Source organism: Podarcis gaigeae (assembly GCF_964106915.1).
Source record: "Podarcis gaigeae genome assembly, chromosome: 10".
Taxonomy (NCBI): domain Eukaryota; kingdom Metazoa; phylum Chordata; class Lepidosauria; order Squamata; family Lacertidae; genus Podarcis; species Podarcis gaigeae.
Genome location: NC_139686.1, coordinates 6,323,355 through 6,349,549, shown reverse-complemented (window position 1 = coordinate 6,349,549; position 26,195 = coordinate 6,323,355). Strand labels below are relative to the sequence as shown.

Genomic DNA, 26,195 nt, shown 5'->3' with positions numbered 1-26,195 from the left:
CTGAGACTCCTCTGGTTCCGAGTCTGAGCCCGAGTCCCAGACCATCACATTCAGAATGTTCCAGGCTCTTGCTTGGTCAGTCTGACAATGAAGTTTTGAACTTTTTGAGTTCCAGGAAGGCCCAGTGGCCGGTCTGTTACCTGATGTGATGGCCTGGGAATCGGATTTGGATGCTGAACCTGAGGAATCCCAGCCTGCACAGGAGTCCCCGCCTCCAGAACCAGCTGAGCCGGGGCTGGGGCCTGAGCCTGAAGGGTCCTCACCTGTGCTGGATCCTCAGGTGCAGGCACCAGCTGAGTCTGCTCTGGCCCCTGAGGTGATGGAGGACCCATTGCCTGCAGGTGCGCCACACTCAGACCCGGCAGGGGAAGCTGAGGTTGCCTCTGGGTCCAGTAACCCTCCAGCCTCTCCGGAGCTTCAGAGGCTCAGGGCAGAGAGGTGGAGGGAACTAAGTTCCCGCAGGAGGAGTGCTCACCTCCAGGCCAGGAGAGGCGAGTCACCTGTGTACTCAGGAGAGGCGAGTCACCTGTGTACTCTGGTCAGTGTGGCCAGAGTGCTTCCTCCAATTTCCTCCCTTCCCTAACCATGTTCCTTGAAGCTTTGACGGGCTTCCCTTTCCCTTCTGCTTGCAGTTGAGAAGATTGTTGGGCCGCGCGATCTCACAGTCAGCGAGCAGAGCCACAGCTCTCTGAGACTTAGCTGGACACTGGCGACCGGGAAAGTGACCAGCTACCGTATCCTCCTGGATTCACTTTCAATTGGTGGACAGGTCTCTCCAGAAGATCAGCAGCAGGTAGAATCATATTGTACATTTGGAAGGGACTCTTTGTTGTTGTTTAGTCGTTTAGTCGTGTCCGACTCTTCGTGACCCCCTGGACCAGAGCATGCCAGGCACTCCTGTCTTCCACTGCCTCCCGCAGTTTGGTCAAACTCATGTTGGTCTCTTCGAGAGCACTGTCCAACCATCTCGTCCTCTGTCCTCCCCTTCTCCTTGTGCCCTCCATCTTTCCCAACATCAGGGTCTTTTCCAGGGAGTCTTCTCTTCTCGTGAGGTGGCCAAAGTCTTGGAGCCTCAGCTTCAGGATCTGTCCTTCCAGGGAGCACTCAGGGCTGATTTCCTTCAGAATGGAGAGGTTTGATCTTCTTGCAGCCCATGGGACTCTCAAGAGTCTCCTCCAGCACCATAATTCAAAAGCATCCATTCTTCGGGGATCAGCCTTCTTTATGGTCCAGCTTTCACTTCTATACATCACTACTGGGAAAACCATAGCTTTTACTATATGGACCATAGCTTTCTAAGGCTCATCAACTGCTGCAGTGTAGCAATCACAAACCCCATACTTACAACTCTCTGGTGGGTTATTTAGAGATCAGGGATTATTATTATTATTATTATTTTCATAATATTCTTTATTGGTTTTCATTTGCACACTCCACATACACATATTGTATTACATTTCACATTTACACCTGGTCCCCAGAGCCGACTTACCTCCTTCCCTCTTCTGGCCTTTTATATCACATCTAACTTTTTTGCATTATTTTCATCTGTTTTGTATATTATTGTTCTTCTTTCGTATTTGTCCATAGAGTGTCTATAGTCAAATAAATCCTCCTGTATATGCAATTCTTCTTGTCTGTCTATATTCATTTACAATTACTGTTGGTTACATTAATCACATTGTACATTTTATTTTTCGTTATTTTCTTCATCCAGAAATTGTCTTTGTATTTCACATTATGAGGTTTATTTCAGTTCTACTGGTTTCACTATTTCTAAGGTGAGGAAGGATAGAGATCAGGGATTTTTAAAGAGTTTGGCCTCCAAGTAACACATCTTGGAGAGTTTTGGCGAGGCCGTCTTCCACAGATCACTCTGAGGTCACTGTGTGGGAAGGTTGAGTTTTGCTCACTGATAGCACCAAAATACTGATACACACATGAATTCAGGGGTTCGTGGGTGTTAAGTGAGGGGTAGTGCCTCTGCTGGGAGGGACATTGAAATATACTTGGAGTCGAGTGTGAATTTCATGCTCTTTATTCAGCTCATAGTAGCAATGAATGAAACTTTCCCCAAAACGTCTAGCTATATATACATTATTTTCACAATGGGCCCCACGTGATTGGCTAATTCTGGGCTGCTCCTGTAGGCCAATCAGGTTGCGGATTCACCTCCTCCGGAAGCCTGATTGGCTGCTCCTGCAGGCCAATCAGGTCGCTGATTCACTCCCAACTGGAGCTGGATTGGGTGGCTCCTGCGGACCAATCAGACTGCTGCATTCTGGATCCTATTGTTCTAGGATTCAGCTCAGTACATAACAGACATGTTGTTCTCCTTCTGGGGTCATGTGACATGGGGCAAGGTGAGCTGAAAGGCAGGAGATGCATGCGCAGTTGGGAAAATCTTTGTTTCACATTTTTAATGTGTGACATTTTAATGTATTTTTACAAATTTTTACAAAATAATAATAATAATAATAATAATAATAATAATAATAATAATACCTGGAGGTCTCAGGGCAGTTCGGAGGTCTCAGGACATACATGAATAAGTTTCTATACAGTTTAGGCAGTTCTGTCCCTATAATTTCCAAAAGAAAAGCTTGTGTTTTTTTACAAAAGTTATTTTAAACATCCGTTTCAGTTCATTATATATCATTTCCCAGAATCTTCTTTCTTGTAACTTGAATCCATTGATTTGAGGCCTACCCTCCAGAGCAAGAGAAACAATCTTACTCCCTCTTCCATGGGACAGCCCTTCAGATATTTGTAGATGGCTATCCTATCTCCTCTCAGTCTCATCTTTTCTAGGCTAAACATGAAGATCAATAGAACTGTAGACTTGAAAGGGACCTCAAGGCCTATCTAGTTCAATGCCCTGCAACCACAGGAGATATATATGCACTTCCATACTGCCTCTTATTTACTTGGGTCTTGTATATGACAGATTGTTTTGGACGCCAACAAGAGCTCAGTGCTGGTGACGGATCTGAAACCAAACACCAAATATTTCTTCACTGTCATGGCCGTCTACTCTGACGTTCTGGGGGACCCAGCGACTATCAAAGCAAGAACAAGTGAGTTTGTATTTTGGGAGCACCACCCTTGTGGGCAGGGTTGTCCCCACTCCCCTGCGTTGACAAGGCAGGCGAGGAAGGCAGCTTGAAAACAGAATTCTGTTCTGAAAGCGTTTGACTTCGGGTGCCATGTTTGCAGATGCTAATAGGGTGGACAGGCCATTAATACTATGATAGGACAAGAGTTGCCATCCATGAGAACTTTGAAGCAGTCCTCACCAATATGGCGTGTTTGGGACTACAGCTCCCATTTGCCCCAAACTCTACATGGGGCTACCTTTGAAGGTGACCTGGAAACTACATGTAATCCAGAATGCGGCAGCTAGACTGGTGACTGGGAGTTGCTGCCAAGACCACATAACACCAGTCCTGAAATACCTACATTGGCTCCCAGGACGTTTCCAAGCACAATTCAAAGTGTTGGTGCTGACCTTGAAAGCCCTAAACAGCCTTGGTCCAATATATCTGAAGGAGCATCTCCATCCCCATCGTTCAGCCCGGACACTGAGGTCCAGCGCCGAGTGCCTTCTGGTGGTTCCCTCACTGTGAGAAGCGAGGTTACAGGGAACCAGGCAGAGGGCCTTCTCGGTAGTGGCACCCGCCCTGTGGAATGCCCTCCCATCAGATGTCAAGGAAATAAACAACTACCTGACTTTTGGAAGACACCCGAAGGCAGTCCTGTTTAGGGAAGTTTTTAATGTTTGATGTTTTATTGCTTTGTTGATGTTGTTGTTGTTCTGTTGAGAGCCACCCAGAGTGGCTGGGGAAATCTAGCCAGGAGGGCAGGGTATAATTAATATGTTGTTGTTGTTGTTGTCGTCATCATACATTGGGGGTAGGAAATTGGAGTTGTAATCCAAACTAGGCTGGATTGAGAAACTAGGCTTGAGAAAGGTTGCCGTAGAGACTTACTGGGTGTCCTTAATCAGAAAGAGGCATGACTGAGAAAAACCACCTTTGAAAATTCTGGTGAGAACTGACCAGATCTCTGCTCTCTAGACTAATCTTTGTGAATAAGGACTTGTTTGTTTTTGTTTGTTTATTAAATTTGTATACTGCCCTCCCTCCGGAGATCTCAGGGAAGTTCATAGCATAAAAATACAAAATAAAGAAACAGAATGCGTAAGAGAAACAAAAACAAAACAAACCCGTAATGCCCCTTTAAATGTGTTGTGTAATTTATATACCTGCAAGGCGTATATATTGCTTGCTCAGGAGATCTGTTTGTTGCACTGTGGATTCATTCTTCAGCCCATGTCCTTTTGTTTTGAAGCATCCATACCTACAGTGACCCATTTCCGGGTCGTAGAAGAAGGACTGTTCAGCCTGAAAGTAGCTTGGACTCCCCCTTTGGGAAAACTGGAAGGCTACAAGGTCTACTTGCCAAGTAAGTCAGTGGAGTCCCTGCTAGATTTGTGTGTTTGTCTGTGAGAAAATGCATTCAGGGAAAAGGAATATAGTGGTACCTTGGTTTTCGAATGTAATCCGTTCCGGAAGATGGTTCAACTTCCAAAACATTCAAAAACCGAGGCGCAAAGGGTGGTCTGCCAATTCAAAACAGTGGTACCTCTAGTTGCGAACAGGATCCGTTCCGGAGGCCTGTTTGCAACATGAAAAGAATGCAACCACAGCGGCATGTCTGCGCATGCGCATTATGTCATTTTGTGCTTCTGCGCATGTGCTAGCGGCGAAACCTGGAAATAGCCCTTTCAGACAGGAAAAGCAGGCCACACCCCTTCCCCCAATACAGCAAAGGTTCACTGAGAAACGCAGGGTAATATATTTCCAAAATCAGGACCTAAAAACTCTTCAAATAGGAGATGTGGATGTTCCTATGGGATCCACTGAGTCTGCTATTTGTGATTCTTGGGGTATCGCAACCTTTGAAAAGTCAAGGGGAAGGCTTGTTAATATGTCTGGTCAAAACCTTTGCAAATTAACCTTTGGATTTCGTATAAAAATGTGCAGCGATGTTGTGGGTGGGAGAATTTTACAGCTGCACCAGGGAATGCGATAGATAAAATCATCCTTTATTTATCCTGCCTATTTCCAGAATAAAACTCTAAGCAGCATGAAGAGGGTTTGTAGGTACCGTAGGTAGGGATCAGATAGGCACCCCCTCCAGAAACTAATAATACTGCTTAGCTTCACCAAAGTGGGGCATTGATGGGAGGTTGTCTCCTCTGAAGGAGCCATTACAAAGCTTGGGGTCCATTCTGGATCCTTTGCTGTTGGCTTGAGGCTCAAGTGGCCCCAGTGACATGGAGAGCCTTCCCTCAGCTCTGGCTGGCTTCCTTTCCCCCAGCCCTAGCATGCAATGAAAACAAATATTTCCATGTGTATTTTGTCCTCCAGCCTGGTACCGGTGAGATAAAAGGTGGGATAACACTCTTAATTATAATTCAATCTGTTATTTCCCATTTCATAATATTAAATTTTCCCCATGTGAAGTGTTGTTTCCTGTTCTGTGTCTGTTGTTTAGTCATTTAGTCGTGTCCGACTCTTCGTGACCCCATGGACCAGAGCATGCCAGGCACTCCTGTCTTCCACTGTCTCCTGCAGTTTGGTCAAACTCATATTGGTCTCTTTGAGAACACTGTCCCACCATCTCGTCCTCTGTCGTCCCCTTCTCCTTGTGCCCTCCATCTTTCCCAACATCAGGGTCTTTTCCAGGGAGTCTTCTCTTCTCATGAGGTAGGCCAAAGTCTTGGAGCCTCAGCTTCAGGATCTGTCCTTCCAGTGAGCACTCAGGGCTGATTTCCTTCAGAATGGAGAGGTTTGATCTTCTTGCAGTCCATGGGACTCTCAGGAGTCTCCTCCAGCACCAGAATTCAAAAGCATCCATTCTTCGGCTATCAGCCTTCTTTATGGTCCAGCTCTCACTTCCATATGGAAGTTCTGTGTCTAAGTTAATTCATTAACAGGAAGTTTTTTTAAAAAGAGTGCCCCTGAGCATGTACAGAGTATTTACCTGTTGCAGTTGCCTGGGACACATTTGAGACAGGAAGGATGATGCCGAGCTGGAAAGGACGCCCCGAATGATCAAGGAGTTGAAGCAACTCTACAGTGAGGGAAGTTTGGCACATTTCCCTTTTGTTTCCTTAACTAAACCTTAAGATACCTGGTTCCCTTAAGCCTCCGCTTCCCGGATTTTCAGATGCCTGGGTCCCTTAGCTCCTTCTGGATTCCCACACATTAAGCAGCCATTCCTTTACTTTCTGCTGCCTTCTCCCCCAAAATTTCGTCCCAGCTCCTGAGTGGACTTGACTCAATTTGCTTTCGTTTCTACCTCCTGCACAGCAAACAGGCCTGGGTTGACCTCGGAAAAGATTCTGGCCAGAGATGTCTCCTCACACGTCCTTGACAACTTGCAGGAGGACACAAACTATACGGTCAGCATTTATGCCATCTACCCAGAAGGGCCAAGCCAGGCGGTGTCAACGACTGGCAGAACTTGTAAGTGTTGTTTTTCAGATCCGTTTCGGGAACAGGACCCCCATGTAGGGGGCTAGCCATTTCTAGGTCCGTTTGCCCAGAACTGGCATCCTTGTGCAACATCCTTAGGCCCTTACCAGGGGCCTGGCATCCTTAGCTCAGCAGGTAGAGCATCGGTTTTGCATGCAGAAGGTGCCAGGTTCAAGTCCCGGCATTTCCAGGTGGAGCTAGAAGAAACCCCTGCCTGGAATCCTGTGTAGATGCTGCCAGTCCGTGAAGACATACTGGGGGGCCCTGAATGGGTATAAGGCAGCTTCCTGCAGAGGGTGGATTTTATTTGCATGTTTCATGTATATCCCACTTTTCCTCCAATGATCTCAAGGTAGAGTACATGAATCTCCCCTCTTCTTCTTTTAATTGACACAACAATCCTGTGAGGCGGGTTAGGCTGAGATTTTTCCAAGGCCCACCCAGCATAGCTGTCAACTTACAGATTTGAAAATAAGGGACCAGCAGCCTTGAAAATAAGGGACCAGCAGCCAAAATAAGGGACCTGCAGCCTCACCTGTTCCAGACACTCCAGTCTTCCTGTCCTCCTGCAGTCTGGTCAAACTCATGCTGGGTAGCTTCGAGAACACTGTCCAACCAACTTTGTAACCAGAGGTTCAACTGAATAGAATCTGAATCACATGCACCACAAGGCCTATGCAGCCTCAACTTAAGATGGCTCCCCGGCCTGGCTTTGCACTGCAAAGTTTGCAGCAGCACGTGCAACAAAATGGCGTCCAGCATTCAAAAAAATCCTCAGCTTGCATTAACTAGCCACACACAAGGCATGCAAGCTCCACCCCCCCCAGTCGTTCTTAGACTTCTTATTGAGTGAGCAACACAGCCAAGCAACCCAGTTGGAGCCTCCCTCCTCCCTGGCCGGCAGGGAGGGAGGGAGAGGAGCTGCTTCCTTTGAAATTTAAGGGACATCATATAAGGGACATTTAAGGGACACCCATCAATAAGGGACAGCAGCGGGACATGGCCCTGGAATAAGGGACTGTCCCTTCAAATAAGGGACACTTGACAGCTATGCCACCCAGTGAGCTTCACGGCCGAGTGGGGATTTGAACCCTGGTCCCTCCCAGGCCCTAGTCTGGCCTTCTGATCACTACACCACACTGGCTCTCTGGGAGCTACGTGGCATTTATATTCCCTGTAACTTTCCAGGCTGAGGATTTTGCAGAAAGTTAAAATAACGGCTCCGCTCGGCCACATCTGTTTCTGCAGCAGATGACATTAGGGGATGGTGTACTAAGGTTTTGGCATCCAGTTCTTAACCCGTAATAAAGCTAATACAGTGGTACCTCGGGTTAAATACTTAATTTGTTCCGGAGGTCCGTTCTTAACCTGAAACTGTTCTTAACCTGAAGCACCACTTTAGCTAATGGGGCCTCCTGCTGCAGCTGCGCCGCTGGAGCACAATTTCTGTTCTCATCCTGAAGCAAAGTTCTTAACCCGAGGTACTATTTCTGGGTTAGCAGAGTCTGTAACCTGAAGCGTATGTAACCTGAAGCATATGTAACCCGAGGCACCGCTGTACCAGTACTAATACTAATACTAATACAGTGGACGCTTGGGTTGCGAACGTGATCCATTTGACCAGCAGTGTTCGCAACCCGCAGTGGCGCGTCTGCGCACACGCAGGTTGCAATTCAGCACTTCTACGCATGCGCAAAGCGCAATTTAGCGCTTCTGCACATGCGCGGCTGCTGAAACCCGGAAGTAACCCGTTCCGCAGCATCTGTACCCTGAGGTATAACTGTATTAATAATAATTTATATCCCGCCCATCTGGCAGGGTTTCCCCAAGCCACTTTGGGCAGCTTCCAGCAGAACGTTAAAAACACGATAAAACATCAAACATTAAAAACTTCCCTAAACAGGGCTGCCTTCAGATGTCTTCTAAAAGTCAGATAGTTGTTTATTTCCTTGACATCTGATGGGAGGGCGTTCCACAGGGTAGGTGCCACCACCGAGAAGGCCCTCTGCCTGGTTCCCTGTAACCTCACTACTTGCAGGGAGGGAACCGCCAGAAGGCTGTCGGAGCTGGACCTCAGTGTCCGGGCTGAACGATGGGGGTGGAGACGCTCCTTCAGGTATACAGGACCGAGGCCGCTTAGGGCTTTCAAGGTCAGCACCAACACTTTGAATTGTGCTCAGAAACGTACTGTGAATGCTTGTCTCCTGCAGTAAAGCTGGTGCCCGTGGGGAACTTTGTGCTCCAGAATGCAACAACCAATACTATCCAGGCCAGATGGATGCAAGTCAGAGGTGCCTCGGGATACAGGCTGACGTGGGAGTCTTCAGGTAGAGAGCATCCTTACTTTGGTTCTTTGCAGCGAAGCGACCAAGCACTCACTGAAGAATGGGACTTTTCAATAATAGTCAAATCTGGGGGCCAGAAAACCTGTGGCGTTGATTATGGTGTTATAGAGGGTGTTTTTTTGGGGGGGGTAGTCCTTCTAAACCAGCGGTTCTCAACCTGTGGGTCCCCAGATGTTGTTGGACTACAACTCCCATCATTCCTAGCCAGCATGACCAGTGGTCAGGGATGATGGGAGTTGTAGTCCAATAACATCTGGGGACCCACAGGTTGAGAACCGCTGTCCCTAGAATGGTAGGATTTTGATTAATTTGGATATGGACGAAAGTACAAGCTGCAGAGCTGTGCCAGGCAAGGAATCGCTAGGCTGGCTTCCACAAACCAGACTGGCTGGCCTTTCGGAAGAGCAAATCTGTTAACATGACAAAAGGGGTTGATGGGGCCGACTCTTTGTGACCCCCTGGACCAGAGCACACCAGGCACTCCTGTCTTCCACTGCCTCCTGCAGTTTGGTCAAACTCATACTGGTAGCTTTGAGAACACTGTCCAACCATCTTGTCCTCTGTTGTCCCCTTCTCCTTGTGCCCTCCATCTTTCCCAACATCAGGGTCTTTTCCAGGGAGTCTTCTCTTCTCATGAGGTGGCCAAAGTCTTGGAGCCTCAGCTTCAGGATCTGACCTTCCAGTGAGCACTCAGGGCTGATTTCCTTCAGAATGGAGAGGTTTGATCTTCTTGCAGTCCATGGGACTCTCAAGAGTCTCCTCCAGCACCAGAATTCAAAAGCATCAATTCTTCGGCGATCAGCCTTCTTTATGGTCCAGCTCTCACTTCCATACATCACTACTGGGAAAACCATAGCTTTAACTATACGGACCTTAGTTAAAGCTTTGGTTTTCCCAGTAGTGATGTATCACTGCCTGCAATTTTCTGCGTTTTGTTTCCACCTGATCTCCCTGTTTACAATTCGACGTGTGCATGCCCCAAAACATTGTGTATGTATATACCTGCAACTCAGAATCTAACACTTGGTCCATCTGATGCAGCAGACTGTAGCCTGCGAAAGCCTGAGACAATAATAAATTTGTTTTCCGGAGGCTTTGAGTTTGTTATGTGTGAGAGCACCTGGAGTCTCAAGTGGCGTGGCCTCTGGAGAGCTGCATAAAACTGCTTTCTCCCCTTTTTTCTCTGAATGCACAGATAGCTCTCAACTAGGCTTGTTACTATGGAGATTCGGAAACCTACGAATGAGCAAGCTTAGGTCATTGTCAATTGGAGCAATAGGGCAGCTATCTTCCAATTCATGCGCGCAATTTGTTTAACCTCCGCGCCCCCAGAGACGCCAGGTGTATTCTGGTTCGAAGAAGAAGTTTCTCAGCGGAAAAGAGTTTTTTTAAATTTAAAAAAACCAACAGGCTAGGAGGTGAGGATTGAAAAGGAAAAGAAATAAAGGAAGCTCTTTGAACAGGAAGGAAAAGCGAAACAGCTCATTTGCTCAGATCAGTAAAATAAGTAAATATTGCCACCTAGTGCTGGAACAAAATGCAGCCAACTTTGTTATTTCATGGCGGAAAATAATATACAGAGAGGGATGTACTGTATTCCTGCTATATTAGCAGACAACAACAACAACAACAACAACAACAACAATATAATTTATTATTTATACCCCGCCCATCTGGCTGGGCCTCCCCAGCCACTCTGGGTGGCTTCCAACCGAATATTAAAAACAATACAGCATCAGACATTAAAAACGTCCCTAAACAGGGCCGCCTTTAGTTGACTTTTAAAAGTAAAACAGTTGTTTATTTCCTTGACATCTGCTGGGAGGGCGTTCCACAGGGCGGGTGCCACTACCGAGAAGGCCCTCTGCCTGGTTTCCTGTAACCTCACTTCTTGCAGTGAGGATACTACCAGAAGGCCCTCGGAGCTGGACCTCAGGGTCCGGGCAGAATGATGGGGGTGGAGATGCTCCTTCAGGGATACTGGACCAAGGCCGTTTAGGGCTTTCAAGATCAGCACCAACGTACTGGGAGGCAATGTAGGTCTTTCAGGACCGGTGTTATGTGGACTGGGCGGCCGCTCCCAGTCACCATTCCAGCTGCCGCATTCTGGATTAATTGTAGTTTCTGGGTCACCTTCAAAGGTAGCCCCACGTAGAGCGCATTGCAGTAGTCCAAGCAAGAGATAACTAGAGCATGTACCACTCATGCACTTATCTTTTAAAAGAAATTAATTAGAAGCCACAGGGAGGGGAAAATCATTCGCCCCCTTGTGTTATTTTATTTATTTTATATCAGTGATTTTCAACCTTTTCCAACTCAAGACCACTTCTAACCCAGACACGCAATCCAGGACCCATTTCTTAACCTTTTACCATATTTTTGAATGATTAGTCCTCCTGTATATTTTCTTTTATGTGGTTTGTAACAATTAAGTAAAACCGAATGTCGCGAAATGATGCACGCCTAAAAAGTGTGTCACCAACATGAAAAAGTTTGGAAAGCTCTCCATCAAACATTAAAAACCTCCTGATACAGTTTATAGTCCTACAGACAATGATCCTTTTCTTTTCTTTTCTTTTCTTTTGTTTTCTCTTCTCTTCTCAAGGTTGGCAAAAAGTTTGTAGGTACGTTCAGGGTGGCAGGAGAGGATATATTGTTTATTAATATCCTTCCTATCTTGCGCTAGCAAGTTTCTTTATGTAGCAGAGTTACATTTCCCTTTCTAACTGCACAGCAGATAGCTGGTTGCAGGCTCGTGTGAGCCTCTCACTATTATACAATTCAGTCTCAGATTGAATTGTAAATCCCTGGTAAGTTCCCTTGAATCCCTCTTAGAAGAATAAAGACATGACAATCTTATTTAAAGCAATAAAAGAAGTTTACTCACATCAGTTCACAGTTGGATTCCTGAAGGCAGACTTAGTTACAAATATGTAAATGTGGATCTACCCCGTATGGGGGAATAATCCCAGTGCTTCAGCTAGTTGAGAGCTAACAGAGCAGTCCTAGCTAAAAGCTGGTCAAACGAAGAAGGAAGTAAAAGAGAGAGAGTGCTGCGTGACTCGTCCTTTTGTTACCTGGAAAGCTAAGGTCACACCCACCTCTAGTCACATGAAAGGAAGGATGCTCCAGCCAGGAGGAACAGGAAGTTTTGACTGGCTGGACCAACATCCCCTTGCATGTCCACTCTAGGAAAACAAGGAATGTGATATTTGACTGCTCCCAGTGGATTACATCCCCCAAAGTTGCACAGCCCAATCTCTCTGGTGCCTTGCAGAAAAAAACACTGAATCTTAATTTCTCACATTTTTGCAGAAGGCAGTGTCCAGAATGTGAACTTGGGTGACACTTACAGCTACTACAGGATCCAAGGTCTGCAGCCAGGCAATGAATACGTCGTCACGGTGAATCCGGTCTTTGGCGCCATTGAGGGACCGATAGTCACTGCGAAGGCAACAACCTGTAAGTCTCACCGCTGTGGAGGAGAATTCGTGTAATCCTGCAAGAAATGCTGGCCACCATAGCAATTAGCAATGGCACTAGCAACTTCGAGATCGGATTACTGCAATGCACTCAATGTGGGGCTTCCCTTGAGATGCACTTAGTGCAGAATGCTGCAGTATAATTGCTGATGGGAGCAGCCAGGAACTCCTTTGATTCTGGGTCCCACCCTGCATGCCAACTTTGATGGGTGGGTGGGACAATTCACTAATAATAATAATAATAATAATAATAATATTTATATCCCTCCCATCTTGCTGTGTTTCCCCAGCCACTCTGGGGGGCTTAAAGGTAAAGGTAAAGGGACCCCTGACAATTAGGTCCAGTCGTGGCCGACTCTGGGGTTGCGGCACACATCTTGCTTTATTGGCCGAGGGACCCGGCGTACAGCTTCCGGGTCATGTGGCCAGCATGACTAAGTTCTGGTGAATCAGAGCAGTGCACAGAAACACCGTGTACCTTCCCACCAGAGTGGTACCTACTTATCTACTTGCACTGGTGTGCTTTCAAACTGCTAGGTTGGCAGGAGCAGGGACCGAGCTACGGGAGCTCACCCCGTCACGGGGATTCGAACCACCGACCTTCTGATCGGCAAGTCCTAGGCTCTGTGGTTTAAACCACAGCACCACCTGCGTCCCACTGGGTGGCTTATAACATACATAAACACACAACAAAGCATCAAACACACACACACACATCTGTCATCTATATCTATCATCTATATCTATCATCTATCTATCTATCTATCTATCTATATCTATCTATCATCTATCTATATCTATCTATCTATCTATCTATCTATCTATCATCTATCTATCTATATCTATCATCTATCTAATCTATCTATCTATCATCTATCTATCTATATCTATCATCTATCTAATCTATCTATCTATCATCTATCTATATCTATCTATCTATCTATCTATCTATCTATCTATCTATCTATCTATCTATCTATCTATCATCTATCTATTTATCTATCATCTATCATCTATCTATTTATCTATCATCTATCTATCTATCTATCTATCATCTATCTATCTAATCTATCATCTATCTAATCTATCTATCTATCTATCTATCATCTATCATCTATCTATATCTATCTATCATCTATCTATCTATCTATCTATCTATCTATCTATCATCTATCATCTATCTATTTATCTATCATCTATCTATCTATCATCTATCTATCTATCATCTATCTATCTATCATCTATCTATCTATCATCTATCTATCTATCTATCTATCTATCTATCTATCTATCTATCATCTATCATCTATCATCTATCTATCTATCATCTATCTATCTATCTATCATCTATCTATCTATCATCTATCTATCTATCTATCTATCTATCTATCTATTTATCTATCTATCTATCTATCTATCTATCTATCATCTATCTATCTATCTATCTATCTATCTATCTATCTATCTATCATCTATCTATCATCTATCATCTATCTATTTATCTATCATCTATCTGTCTATCATCTATCTATCTATCTATCTATCTATCTATCATCTATCTATCTATCTATATCTATCTATCATCTATCTATCTATATCTATCTATCATCTATCTATCTATCTATCATCTATCTATCTATCTATCTATCTATCTATCTATCTATCTATCTATCTATCTATCTCTCCCCTATACAAGCAACAAACAAGCCAATAAATCAACAGAAACCAATAACAATAATAGCAATAATAAACAGTTTGCAGTTATACCCAAATTAAAATACCTACCAACCCCAACTAAACATTTATCCCACAAATCAGCCCCACAAAAACAAAACAGAGGAACCCAAATTGGAACTGTTTAAACATTTTAAAACATTTCAGCCAGTTGTCCCAACCCAAGAGTAGTTCCAGCAACGTCCCGCCGACAAAATGACGTCATTTTGACAGCACATGAGTGAAAGGTGGCTTGTTCTGCCCAGCTGTAAGAATCCCTTCCATACGATTTACAGGTGCCTGTGGTTGTTCAGCACCTGGGAACCAGAGTTCAAGGGCCACTGCCAGGCCTCTGCTTGGCGCTTGCCAACATCTGGCGCCCTCTGCTTGGCACTTCCTCCTCAACAACTGGTGGAGACAGGAAGAAGAAGCCTGCATTATGCAAGCATTGCCTGCATGAAGGATAAGCCTCTCTTGCAAGCAATGCCTGCAAGAAAAGAATGAGGCTGGTTGCTTTGGCTGTGCAGGCCTGTTACCAGGGGAGAGGAGGAGGTGGCAGCCCAGTTGGGTGCTTTCCTAGTGCCCACAATCCTCTGTGAACATTCATTTGCAAAATAATAGACCCAGTTTTGGAGAAGCAGCGGGATGTTCCTGCATCCCTCCCCCCAGAATGAGCATCTCCTCGATCCAACATGTTGGAACCGCATCCTGACCTTTCCACTTTCTCTTGCCTGTTCAATGTTCATCGCAGTGTCGTCCAGCGCCGTGCAGATTTTGAAAGCAACCGAGGTCACCATCAGTTCTGTGCTGGTTTCCTGGAACGCGGTGCACGGGGCGACTGGGTACCGGGTGACGTGGGGCCCAACGCCAGGTAAGAGAACCGTCACAGCAAAGTGCTCTGATCTGTGGGAGCTGATCTGGAGGGTACGGCTGGTGCAGAATGCAGTGGCTAGGCTCAGGGCCGGATTTAGGTTTGATGAGGCCCTAAGCTGCTGAAGGTAATGGGGCCCTTGATATGTCCAGCTGTCCTTTGTCAACAACAAATTGTCGCTGTTTTTTGTGTGGAATATACAGTGGTACCTCGGGTTAAGAACTTAATTTGTTCTGGAGGTCTGTTATTAACCTGAAACCATTCTTAACCTGAAGCACCTTGTGCCCTCCACAGTGGTACCTATTTATCTACTTGCACTTTGACGTGCTTTCGAACTGCTAGGTTGGCAGGAGCAAGGACCGAGCAACAGGAGCTCACCCAGTCATGGGGATTCGAACCACGACCTTCTGATTGGCAAGTCCTAGGCTCTGTGGTTTAACCCACAGCGCCATCCGCGTCCCACGACAGCATGTGGAACCTTTGCTAAACCATTGGCAGGGCACAGGCTGAAGGCTCTTGTTTTGATATACGAAACCCTGCACAACTTGGGTCCAGGATAGCTTAAGGACCTCCTGAGCCATTATATCCCAGCCTGATCACTGATATCATCTGGAAGAGGACTGCTATTTTGTAGAACGATAGAACTGTAGAATTGGAGGGGACCCCTAGGGTCATCTAGTCCAACCCCCTGAAATGAAGGATTTTTTTGCCCAAGTTGGAGCTCAAACCCACAGCCATGAGATTAAGAGTCTCAAGCTGTACTGGTTGAGCTATTCAGCTATTCCAAGTGGCCTGAACTAAAATAATTTTGTTTAATCCTTCCCACGCTGTGGCACCCTCACTTTTGACTTGCAGGCATCTTATGGCGACTTTTAAAAATGCTGACAGGTCTACGGAGCTGTTTTAATTTCCTTTTTTTTATTAGTCAGCCTCCTACATGATTATCTGTATTTAAAATTTTTTTTAATGGTGTTTTACGTTTCAACACTGCACATCGCCCTGAGGGCTGGTGGCATGGAAATAAGTTTTATAAATAAACGAAAACTATGTAAAACACACACACTGAGGATTCTGCTCTCTGTCTTTTACCTGTTTCTGTGCGTTCCAAGAATTCTTCGGAAGAGACCGACCCCGGCAGCTTGCTCTGAACAGCTCCCATACGGCTTACCGCCTGCAAAATTTGGCTGATAACACGGAATATGTGATTTCGCTGTATGTCCTTTTTGGTTCGGTAGAGGGTCCGGGGATCACCATTACTGCAAGGACCTGTGAGTATATTTGCATCGCAGACAAAAAAAGAACTGGACCTCCCCTCCACCATGCATAATAATAATAATAATAATATTTATACCCCGCCCATTTGGCTGGGTTTCCCCAGCCACTCTGGCGGCTTCCAACATAATATTAAAATACAATAGTACGTCAAACATTAAAAGCTTTCCTAAACAGGGCTGCCTTCAGATGTCTTCTAAAAGTCTGGTAGTTGTTTTTCTCTTTGACATCTGATGGGAGGGCGTTCCACAGGGTGGGTGCCACCACCGAGAAGGCCCTCTGCCTGGTTCCCTGTAGCTTTGCTTCTCGCAATGAGGGAACCACCAGAAGGCCCTTGGAGCAGGACCTCAGTGTCCGGGCTGAACGATGGGGGTGGAGACGCTCCTTCAGGTATACTGGACCGAGGCCGTTTAGGGCTTAAAAGGTCAGGACCAACACTTTAAATTGTGCTCGGAAACGTACTGGGAGCCAATGTAAGTCTTTCAAGACCGGTGTTATATGGTCTCAGCGGCCGCTCCCAGTCACCAGTCTAGCTGCCGCATTCTGGATTAGTTGTAGTTTCCGGGTCACCTTCAAAGGTAGCCCCACATAGAGCGCATTGCAGTAGTTGAAGCGAGAGAAAACCACTCTGGCGAGACAGTCTGCGGGCAGGAAGGGTCTCAGCCTGCGTGCCAAATGGAGCTGGTAAACAGCTGCCCTGGACACGGACTTGACCTGTGCCTCCATGGACAGCTGTGAGTCCAGAATGACTCCCAGGCTGCGCACCTGGTCCTTCAGGGGCACAGTTACCCCATTCAGGACCAGGGAGTCCTCCACACCCGCCTGCTTCCTCCCCCCCCCCCAAAAGTACTTCTGCATACAATATCATTCCAAACCGACTTCTTGAGAGCTTGAGATTTTGCTGCCCCTGCCCTCCCTTCCATTCAGGTTCCTCTTAAGAAACCTTCCTCCACTAGCTAATGTTTAACACACAAGGGAGTGTTGCATTTTGCATCTTCCAAATTCCAAAAAAGGTGGGATGCTAAAAAATTGCAACATGGCTTGGTTATTCCAAAGATATTTTTTTCCAACTAATATGATTTTGTTTTGCTTGGAATATTAGGTGTGTGTAAAATTGCAATCATTTAAAACGAGTGCCAGATACTTGCAGTTCTATTATTACTATTATAATGATGATGATGATGATTAAGCATTGCCTGGCATTTTCAGAAGGTAAACGTTGTCCAGTCACAAGAAATAATAGCAGGTTTGAATTCCTCACACCCAAAAGCATATTTTTAAGGCCTCTTGCTGAAGAAGTTTGCAAAATTTGAGTTTCACCCCCTAAAATGACAGACCCTATCAGGGTCGGTTTTAGGTTTGACGAGGCCCTAAATTACTGAAGGTAATGGGGCCCTTTATATATCCAGCTGTCCTTTGTCAACAACAAATGGTCACTGTTTTTTGTGTTGCATATATGCTATGTGGTAATTTATGGGCCTAATAAGTATCTCAAGCCATTTGCACATGTTGCCATGCAATCAGTCCATGCAGAATGTAGGCACTCTATATATAGAAATGAGCAAACCAGTGATATTGCAGGGAGCAGGCTAGCAGGCGGGGCCCATTACTTATATCATAGGAGCCTAAAGGTAAAGGTAAAGGGACCCCCGACCATTAGGTCCAGTCATGGCCGACTCTGGGGTTGCGGTGCTCATCTCGCTTTATTGGTTCCGGCGTACAGCTTCTGGGTCATGTGGCCAGCATGACTACGCCGCTTCTGACGAACCAGAGCAGCGCACGGAAACACCCTTTACCTTCCTGCCAGAGCAGTACCTATTTATCTACTTGCACTTTGACATGCTTTCGAACTGCTAGGTTGGCAGGAGCAGGGACCGAGCAACAGGAGCTCACCCCGTCGCAGGGATTCAAACCGCCGACCTTTTGATCGGCAAGCCCTAGGCTCTGTGGTTTAACTCACAGCTCCACTTATATCACAGGAGCCTACACAACACAAAACAGTGTTGCTGTATGTAGGTTTTATTTTACTTGTTTTTTATCTTATAGTTTGGAAATGTACATCCAGGTTTTTTCCCCTTTATATTTTTTGGGGGCCCCCAAGAGAGTGGGGCCCTAAGCTGTAGCTTGTTTAGCTCATACGTAAATCTGGTACTGGACCCTATTAATATACCCCTTTTCTTGGTAGCTCCTCTGGGTTATGTGACTCATTTCAAGGCAACCTCTTCCACGAGCACCTCCATCTCTCTGTCCTGGAGCGCTGTGCCTGCAGCCAACAAATATAAGATTGTCTGGAAACCATCTGGAACCGAGCTAGGTATGTTGACGTCCGTCCCTGGCATTAGTCCACGTAAAATACCCTCTGTAACAAAAAGCCTAAGGGTGTTTCGTGCAAAGTGTGACCATATGAGATAACTTAGTTCAGGGGTGGGAAACCTGAGGGCCACATTCCTTTCTGGGTGACCTTCCAGGGGCCACATGACAGCAGGGGGTGGAGCCAAAGGCTAAAGTGGGCAGGGGAACAAATCTAAAATTTATCTTTGTTCACGTCGAGCACATTGCAGTAGTCCAAGCGTGAGATAACTAGAGCATGCACCACTCTGGCAAGACAGTCTGCAGGCAGATAGGGTCTCACATGTAGTTAGAGCCTCAGATTGTAAGCTCTGGGAAAGGGCCATGGATACTGATGAATAATAACAACAGCAACTAGCTGTTTTGCAAGGAGGAAAGCAAACTTGGCTGTTGGTATTTCTGTTTCAGAGAAAGACACTGCTCAGAGCCATCTCCTAGACAGCGGAGTGCTTGATTACCGTTTGGAAAATTTGCTGCCTGATACCCAGTACACCATTGGGATTTGTGCTGTGTTTGGAGCCTCTGATGGAAGAGTCGTGACCCTTACTCAAGGCACCGGTAACTGCAGGGTTCGCAAGGGAACATTGCTGAGCTGGGGCAGTGAATTATTTTGCCGTGGCTAAGGTAGTAAACATTAAGTCATGGGCTAGTCTTGCATTCTTGGCTAGCTGCCACACAGCAAATTGTGCAAGAGCCGAGCTTACTATAAATCGCCTTGTGTCTCTCTATAGCAGGGTTTCGTAAACATGGGTCTCTAGCTGTTTTGAGACTACAATTCCCATCATCCCTGACCACTGGTCCTGCTAGCTAGGGGTGATGATTATGTATTCTTTATCAATCTTCTGAGAAAAATACAATACCTTATGCAAAGCCACAGAGACTTGCAAACTACCCAACCTAAGATGAACTTTTAATGTCTGATTTCAATGGATTTTTCAAGTGCTTAACTCAGTCTTTTGTTTTCTTTATCTTTTTAGGTAAGTTCATGAAGATACCAACAAAGGGTAAGTTCGGTGTTGTTCACAATACCGAGAGATGCTAGTGAAGTTGTAGATGGATGTTCGTGAAGTTGTAGACTGCAAATCAGTCTCTTAAGCTTAAGCCAAGAAATAGTAAAGGTAAGGGAAAAGGGACCCCTGACCATTAGGTCCAGTCGTGACCGACTCTGGGGTTGCGGCGCTCATCTCGCTTTATTGTCCGAAGGAACTGGCATACAGCTTCCGGGTCATGTGGCCAGCATGATTAAGCCACTTCTGGCGGACCAGAGCAGCACACGGAAACACCGTTTACCTTCCCGCCAGAGCGGTACCTATTTATCTACTTGCACTTTGACATGCTTTCAAACTGCTAGGTTGGCAGGAGCTGGGACAGAGCAACAGGAGCTCACCCTGTTGTGGGGATTTGAACCGCTGACCTTCTGATCGGCAAGTCCTAGGCTCAGTGCCACAGTGGCACCCACGTCCCCAAGAAATAGTACACTATGAAATTGAATATCAATATACGCATCAAGGATTTGAGATTAGACCACTGAAGAAGCCCAGAAAACTACCTTGGGAGTGTGCTACCTGCCAGCCCCAGTAAAAGGGCCCCATCAGGGGCGAACAGCATCCTCTTGACTACTTGGACCGCCAGGGCGAAACAGGTGCAAAACGCTGGCACCCTGTCTCTACAACTTCATCAACATCCATCTACAACTTCACTAGCATCTCTCGGTATTGGGAACAACACCGAACTTACCCTTTGTTGGTACCTTCATGAACTTACCTAAAAAGATAAAGAAAACAAAAGACTGGGTTAAGCACTTGAAAAAGCATTGAAATCAGACATTATAAGTTCATCTTACGTTGTGTGCTGGTCCTGAGGGTTAACTGTGCGGCGAGGTCTGAGTCCATTCCGAGGTCGAGTTTGCGGTATGGAGGCTATCCGTCAAGGCTGAAGCTGGGTCCAAGGCAGGGAGTCGGGTGGGGTCAGGAACTCTGGCAGAAGAGCAGGACAGGGTGCAGACAGGAACAGACTACCAACAATGTTGCTCCCACAACCTGGGACTGGGGCTGACTGGCTTTTATCTGCCTCAAGGCATAGGGTGGCCCTGGTCCACAGGTGACTCGCCTCTCCTGGCCTGGAGGCGAGCCCTCCTCCTGCAGGAACTTAGTTCCCTCCGCCTCTCTGCCCTGAGCCTCTGCAGCTCAGGAGAGGCTGGAGGGTTACCGGACCCAGAGGCAACCTCCTCTTCCCCTGACGGGGCTGAGAGTGGAGCACCTGCAGGCAATGGGTCCTCCATCCCCTCAGGGGCCAGAGCAGACTCAGCTGGTGCCTGCACCTGAGGATCCAGCACAGGTGAGGACCCTTCAGGCTCAGGCCCCAGCCCCGGCTCAGCTGGTCCTGGAGGCGGGGACTCCTGTGCAGGCTGGGATTCCTCAGGTTCAGCCTCCGAGTCCGAATCCCAGGCCATCACAGGTTGAGTAGTTCACAAGTCTCTGTGGCTTTGCATGAGGTTCTGTATTTTTCTCAGAAGATTGATAAAGAATGTATAATCATTTTGGTAAATTATTGTGTGCATATTAGTCGCCAACGTGCTGCATGAGTCGTACTACTATCAGCGGCACAGGTTGCATTTTCCTAGCTAGGGGTGATGGGCAAGTCACTGCCTCCCAGCATTTCAACCCTTCGGCTGGAGATGACAGAGACTGTACATAAGAGCATATGAAGAGGCTGGCTGGATGAGGCCAATGGCCCATCTAGTCCAGCACCCTGTTCTCACAGTGGCCAAACAGATGGCCGTGGGAAACCCACAAGCAAGAACTGGACGTGGGGCCTTCTGGTTGCAAAGCAGGTGCCCCATGACTGAACTATGAGTGGACCTGAACTAAACGGCATAGAGTCATAGAAATTGTAGAGTTGGAAGGGACCCCGAGGGTCATCTAGTCCAACCCCCTGCAATACAGGAATATCAGCTAAAGCACCCCTGACAGATGGCCGCCCAACCTCTGCTTAAAAACCTCCAAGGGAGGAGAGTCCACAATCTCACAACGGAGACTGTTCCACTGTTGAGCAGCTCTTGCTGTCAGAACGTTTTTCCGTGCTTCTAGTTGGAATGTGCTTTCTTGTAAAACTTGAAGCCATTGGTTCGAGTCCTAACCTCCAGAGCAGGAGAAAAACAAGCTTGTTCCTTGAGATATTTGAAGATGGCATGAAGGAGGCTCGTTTGTATGTTTGACAGCTTTTTCCCCAAGGACATTGTTCTCTGAACCTCAAGGCAGTGAACTGTCAGGAGTTCAGCCTACACTCGAGTAGGACCCTGGCAGAGACACACGCCTGACTGGCATGTTCTCTCCCTCCTGGTTGATCGTTTTGGAGCTTCAAAAGCTTTCTTCTGCCCAAACATCATAGCGACGGATGCCAACCAACACTGGCACACTTAGGGGTCCGCAGAGTTTGCGCAACTTGCGTAACAGACCTCAGCAACTCAGCATTTTGGCTAATCTTTATTTACATATAAACACACACGGAACACTGCAACATGGCTCCCTCTCTCTCTAGCATCAGACAGCAAAGAGAGAGAGAAAAAAGGATAATAGTCCCACTTCAAGGGACACAGTAACACAAACTTAGCAGTGCGAGCTCATCCGCTCCACTCTCTGGTCCACAGGAGCACCCGGGCAGTGGTGGGAGAGGGAAGGTGAGTGGCGCAAAAGGGCTGGCTCCAGAGAGGGGCTGCTTAAAATGATGCTCAGCCAGCTCAGGAGTTCAGCGTACACTCGAGTAAGACCCTGGCAGAGACACATGCCCGACTGGCATGTTCCCTCCCTCCTGGTCTTTCGTTCAGGAGTTTCAAAAGCTTTCTTCAACCCAAACATCACAGCAACCGATGCCAACCGACACCGGCACACTGAGGGATCCACAGAGTTTGCGCACCTTGCATGACAGACCTCAGCAACTCAGCATTTTGGCTAATCTTTATTTACATATAAACACACACGGAGCACTGCAACATGGCTCCCTCTCTCTCTAGCATCAGACAGCAAAGAGAGAGAGAACAAAGGACAATGTCCCACTTCAAGGGACACAGTAACACAAACATCCTGTCTCCGTCACTTCCCACTTTGTAGAGTCAAAACACATACTGTCATGTGAAAGACAACAATCCCATGACTGCAATCACGGAGCAGGGATTCTAACATGAACACCCATCTCTCTGGGACTTGTGGAGTTTCAGTTCCTCTTCATGGGATCAGGACCAGAGGGGAAAGCAAGCAGAAAGAGCCCCCTCTCACTTTTTACTCAGTAAAAAGGTAAAGGGACCCCTGACCATTAGGTCCAGTCGTGGCTGACTCTGGGGTTGCGGCGCTCATCTCGCTTTATTGGCCAAGGGAGCCGGCGTACAGCTTCTGGGTCATGTGGCCAGCATGACTAAACCGCTTCTGGCGAACCAGAGCGGCACACGGAAACACCGTTTACCTTCCCACCAGAGCGGTACCTATTTATCTACTTGCACTTTGATGTGCTTTCCAACCGCTAGGTTGGCAGGAGCAGGGACTGAGCAACGGCAGCTCACCCCGTCGCGGGGATTCAAACTGCTGACCTTCTAATCGGCAAGTCCTAGGCTCTGTGGTTTAACCCACAGCGCCACCCAGTGGCACATTCCAAAATATGATCCCTTCCTTGCGCCCAGAAGTGGTTTGTTCCAGAATGCTACTGCTTACATTTCCTTTTCGCATTGTTTGTCTGCAGCAGGATCTCGTGGGAACTTCTCCGTTCCCCTTCCAATGGTTCCATCTGCAAAACCTATTACAACTAGATTCCTGCCATTGAGTTCAAGACAATCCACCCCTCCAGCAGCCACCTCTCTCAGGCCAAGAACCACCTCTGCACACATAGCAAGGATCCCTAAGGCAACAGCACCGCCAGCTACCTCCCCTGGCCCAGGTGAGCTTGAGACTCTGAACTGCTTCTTAATTTATGTTTAAAATGAGTGTACGGCCCATCTTCAAGTCCACCCTAGGAGGCTTATGAAGATAATAAAATAAACAAACTTGAGAATCGGTCGGAACTCACAACAGTGAGACCTTGAATGGTTGTAAAATAAATACCTGGAAGCATTTCATGAAGGATTGTGGATTTGAGCTCTAGGAAGGCCGTTCATAATGATGGGGCCACCACAAAACATGTCCTGCTATTTTCCTAAAGGGTGTGTCCAGGCAACCATAGTGATCCCAATGTTAAAGGGCCTGGCCATGCTTTGATCAGGTGTATAAGCTTTGGCCACTGAGAAACTCATTGTTTCTGTTCACAGTAGAAACTTACGTGCATAGCTCAGATTGGCTAGGAACCATGGGGTTACTAACCCACTTCCCCAATCGTCTACAGAGCATGGTTACTACATTTTTAAAAATGGGGCAGGGAGGAGGGGGGCTTATGGACATGGTCTGTGACTGACAGAGGCCTCTGTCTTCCTTTCTCACTCCCAGTCTGCAGCAAATCCAAAGCAGACATTGCCTTTCTGGTGGATGAATCATCAAGCATCGGCCAAAGTAACTTTGCCAAAATAAAGGACTTCCTCTTCCGCATCGTCTCTTATTTCCCCAGAATTGGGCCTGAAGGTACACAGGTAAAAGGTTCCATGATGCAGATGTTTGCACAGGTCACTAACAACAACAATAACAACAACAACAACAACAATAAAATTAAAATTAAAATTTAATTAATACCCTGCCCTCCCTGGCCAGAGCTGGGCTCAGGGCAGCTAACACCAATAAAATCACAGTAAAAAACATAATAGGGGAAAAAGAGAGGGGGTGGGGAAACCAATTTAAAATACAGGTTAAGATGCAATTTAAAATGCAGCCTCATTTTAAAATAGCTGAAAAATCAAAACCATAAGGGGAGGGAAACATAAGGGTCAGACTGAGTCCAAACCAAAGGCCAGGCAGAACAGGTCTGTCTTGCAGGCCCTGCGGAAAGATGTCCAGTCCTACAGGGCCCTAATCTCACCCGTGAAGTTACACAAGCATCACTCTTTCCGCGCAGAGGTCCCACCGAAAATACGGGGTGCAGAAGGACTATAAGTGGACTTTCTGGTAGTGGCAGCCCATGCAAAGCTCTGGAATGTGGGTGTTCTGGGTGGAGGCAGGAAATGGCGGGGTACAAATATTATTAATATTATTATTATTATTATTATTATTATTATTATTATTATTAGTGGTGGACTTGTGATAAAGTAAAAACATTTTGAGAATCGATCTACAATGAACTAAAGAAGATGCTTAGATATACATTTCCCAAAAAGCCAGAAGCCTTTTTGCTAGGCTTGATGGGAAGTGAGATTATGAAGATAGATCAAAGACTATTTCTGTACACGACAGCTGCCGCGAGGACTTTGTTGACCCAAAAATGGAAATGACAATAAATACCCACTATTGTGGAATGGGAGGCGAAGATGATGGATTTTGCTGAGTTGGCCAAACTGACTTGCAGGATCCGAGACCAGGACGATCAGAAATTCCAGAGAGACTGGAATAAATTTATTGTATATTTAAATGATAACTGTAAAAAATTGAAGACACTAGCAGGACTGAAGTAAATCCTACAATATTGTAAAGAGTTAGAATGCACGATTGGATTTGATATGGGATACCAGTTGAAGGGAAGGAGGGAAGTCGTAAGCTCGGCGGAGCAAAAAAGTTTATATGTTAATTAATGTGTTGTTTGAAAAAGTGTTTAAGGAAAAACAATACAAAATTTTGTGGCTATGGATCCTGCCCTGCCATTGTCTGCTTGTGTGTGTTTTTTTTGGGGGGGGGGGGGTTGCACTGTTAGTTGCTGGGATGAGCAAATGTACGGGCAATTTTAGGAACCGCTGCTTAGCTGACTTTGGCTGGCTCTGCTGGCGAAATGGGAATGCTTGCAATCAGAATGGTTTTTCCTTCTGCTCTTTGTTTTCTGGCTAAACTCAGATGCTTCTTTCACCTTCTCGTGCTAGATTGCTGTAGCTCAGTACAGCGAGGAGCCCAGGACGGAATTCCACTTTAACCGTTATAGGGACCGGAATGGTGTTTTGAAAGCTCTCAAGAGACTCCGCTATGCTGGCGGAAACACAAAAACCGGCGAGTATTGCATCGTTCAGTGTTTTCTTTGTTAAAAAATTACCGTATTTTTTGCACCATAACACTCACTTTTTTCCTCCGAGAAAGTAAGGGGAAATGTCTGTGCGTGTTATGGAGGGAATGCCTACGGATGGCATGCCTACGGATTTTCCTCCTCTAAAAACTATGTGTGTGTTGTGGTCGGGGGCGTGTTATAGAGCGAAAAATACGGTATTTTGTACGTTTATGTTGTAAACCACCCTGAGATCTGTGAATGAAGGATGGCATACAAAATAATAATAATAATAATAATAATAATAATAATAATAATAATAATAATAATAATGTTACCTGGTTGAATTGATGACCACCACCCCTCCTGAAAGTTCAAATGAAAGCAAAAACACAGGTTAATTATAATACTCCCACCCACAAAGTGCCCAAGGAACTTTCACTCCAAGATCACTAGATCACTACTCTAAGCAACCTCTAAAGTCTAACCCTGGTCCAGAGGAAAAACAAACATTGACTGGGTTTGC

The 26,195-nt window shown here is 46.3% G+C and overlaps 2 protein-coding genes across 2 annotated transcripts in view; both read left to right on the top strand.

Annotated features, from left to right (window-relative positions):
• Positions 1-17,163, top strand: part of LOC310825844 (collagen alpha-1(VII) chain-like) — a gene marked incomplete at its 3' end in the record, with an annotated part of 31,268 nt that extends 14,105 nt beyond the window's left edge. The window contains exons 6-14 of the mRNA XM_083699666.1: positions 633-793; positions 2,948-3,077; positions 4,351-4,464; positions 6,378-6,533; positions 8,753-8,869; positions 12,203-12,349; positions 14,834-14,953; positions 16,063-16,221; positions 17,153-17,163. Coding sequence (XP_083555792.1) covers positions 633-793; positions 2,948-3,077; positions 4,351-4,464; positions 6,378-6,533; positions 8,753-8,869; positions 12,203-12,349; positions 14,834-14,953; positions 16,063-16,221; positions 17,153-17,163 — 1,115 coding nt within the window. The remainder of the gene's footprint in view (positions 1-632; positions 794-2,947; positions 3,078-4,350; positions 4,465-6,377; positions 6,534-8,752; positions 8,870-12,202; positions 12,350-14,833; positions 14,954-16,062; positions 16,222-17,152) is intronic.
• Positions 17,164-18,434: 1,271 nt separating this feature from the next.
• The window catches only part of LOC310825827 (uncharacterized protein), a 168,978-nt gene continuing 161,217 nt past the window's right edge, over positions 18,435-26,195 (top strand). The window contains exons 1-5 of the mRNA XM_083699648.1: positions 18,435-18,539; positions 18,983-19,132; positions 23,306-23,500; positions 24,043-24,182; positions 25,554-25,677. Of these exons, the coding sequence (XP_083555774.1) occupies positions 23,341-23,500; positions 24,043-24,182; positions 25,554-25,677 (424 nt within the window). The 5' untranslated portion in view covers positions 18,435-18,539; positions 18,983-19,132; positions 23,306-23,340. The remainder of the gene's footprint in view (positions 18,540-18,982; positions 19,133-23,305; positions 23,501-24,042; positions 24,183-25,553; positions 25,678-26,195) is intronic.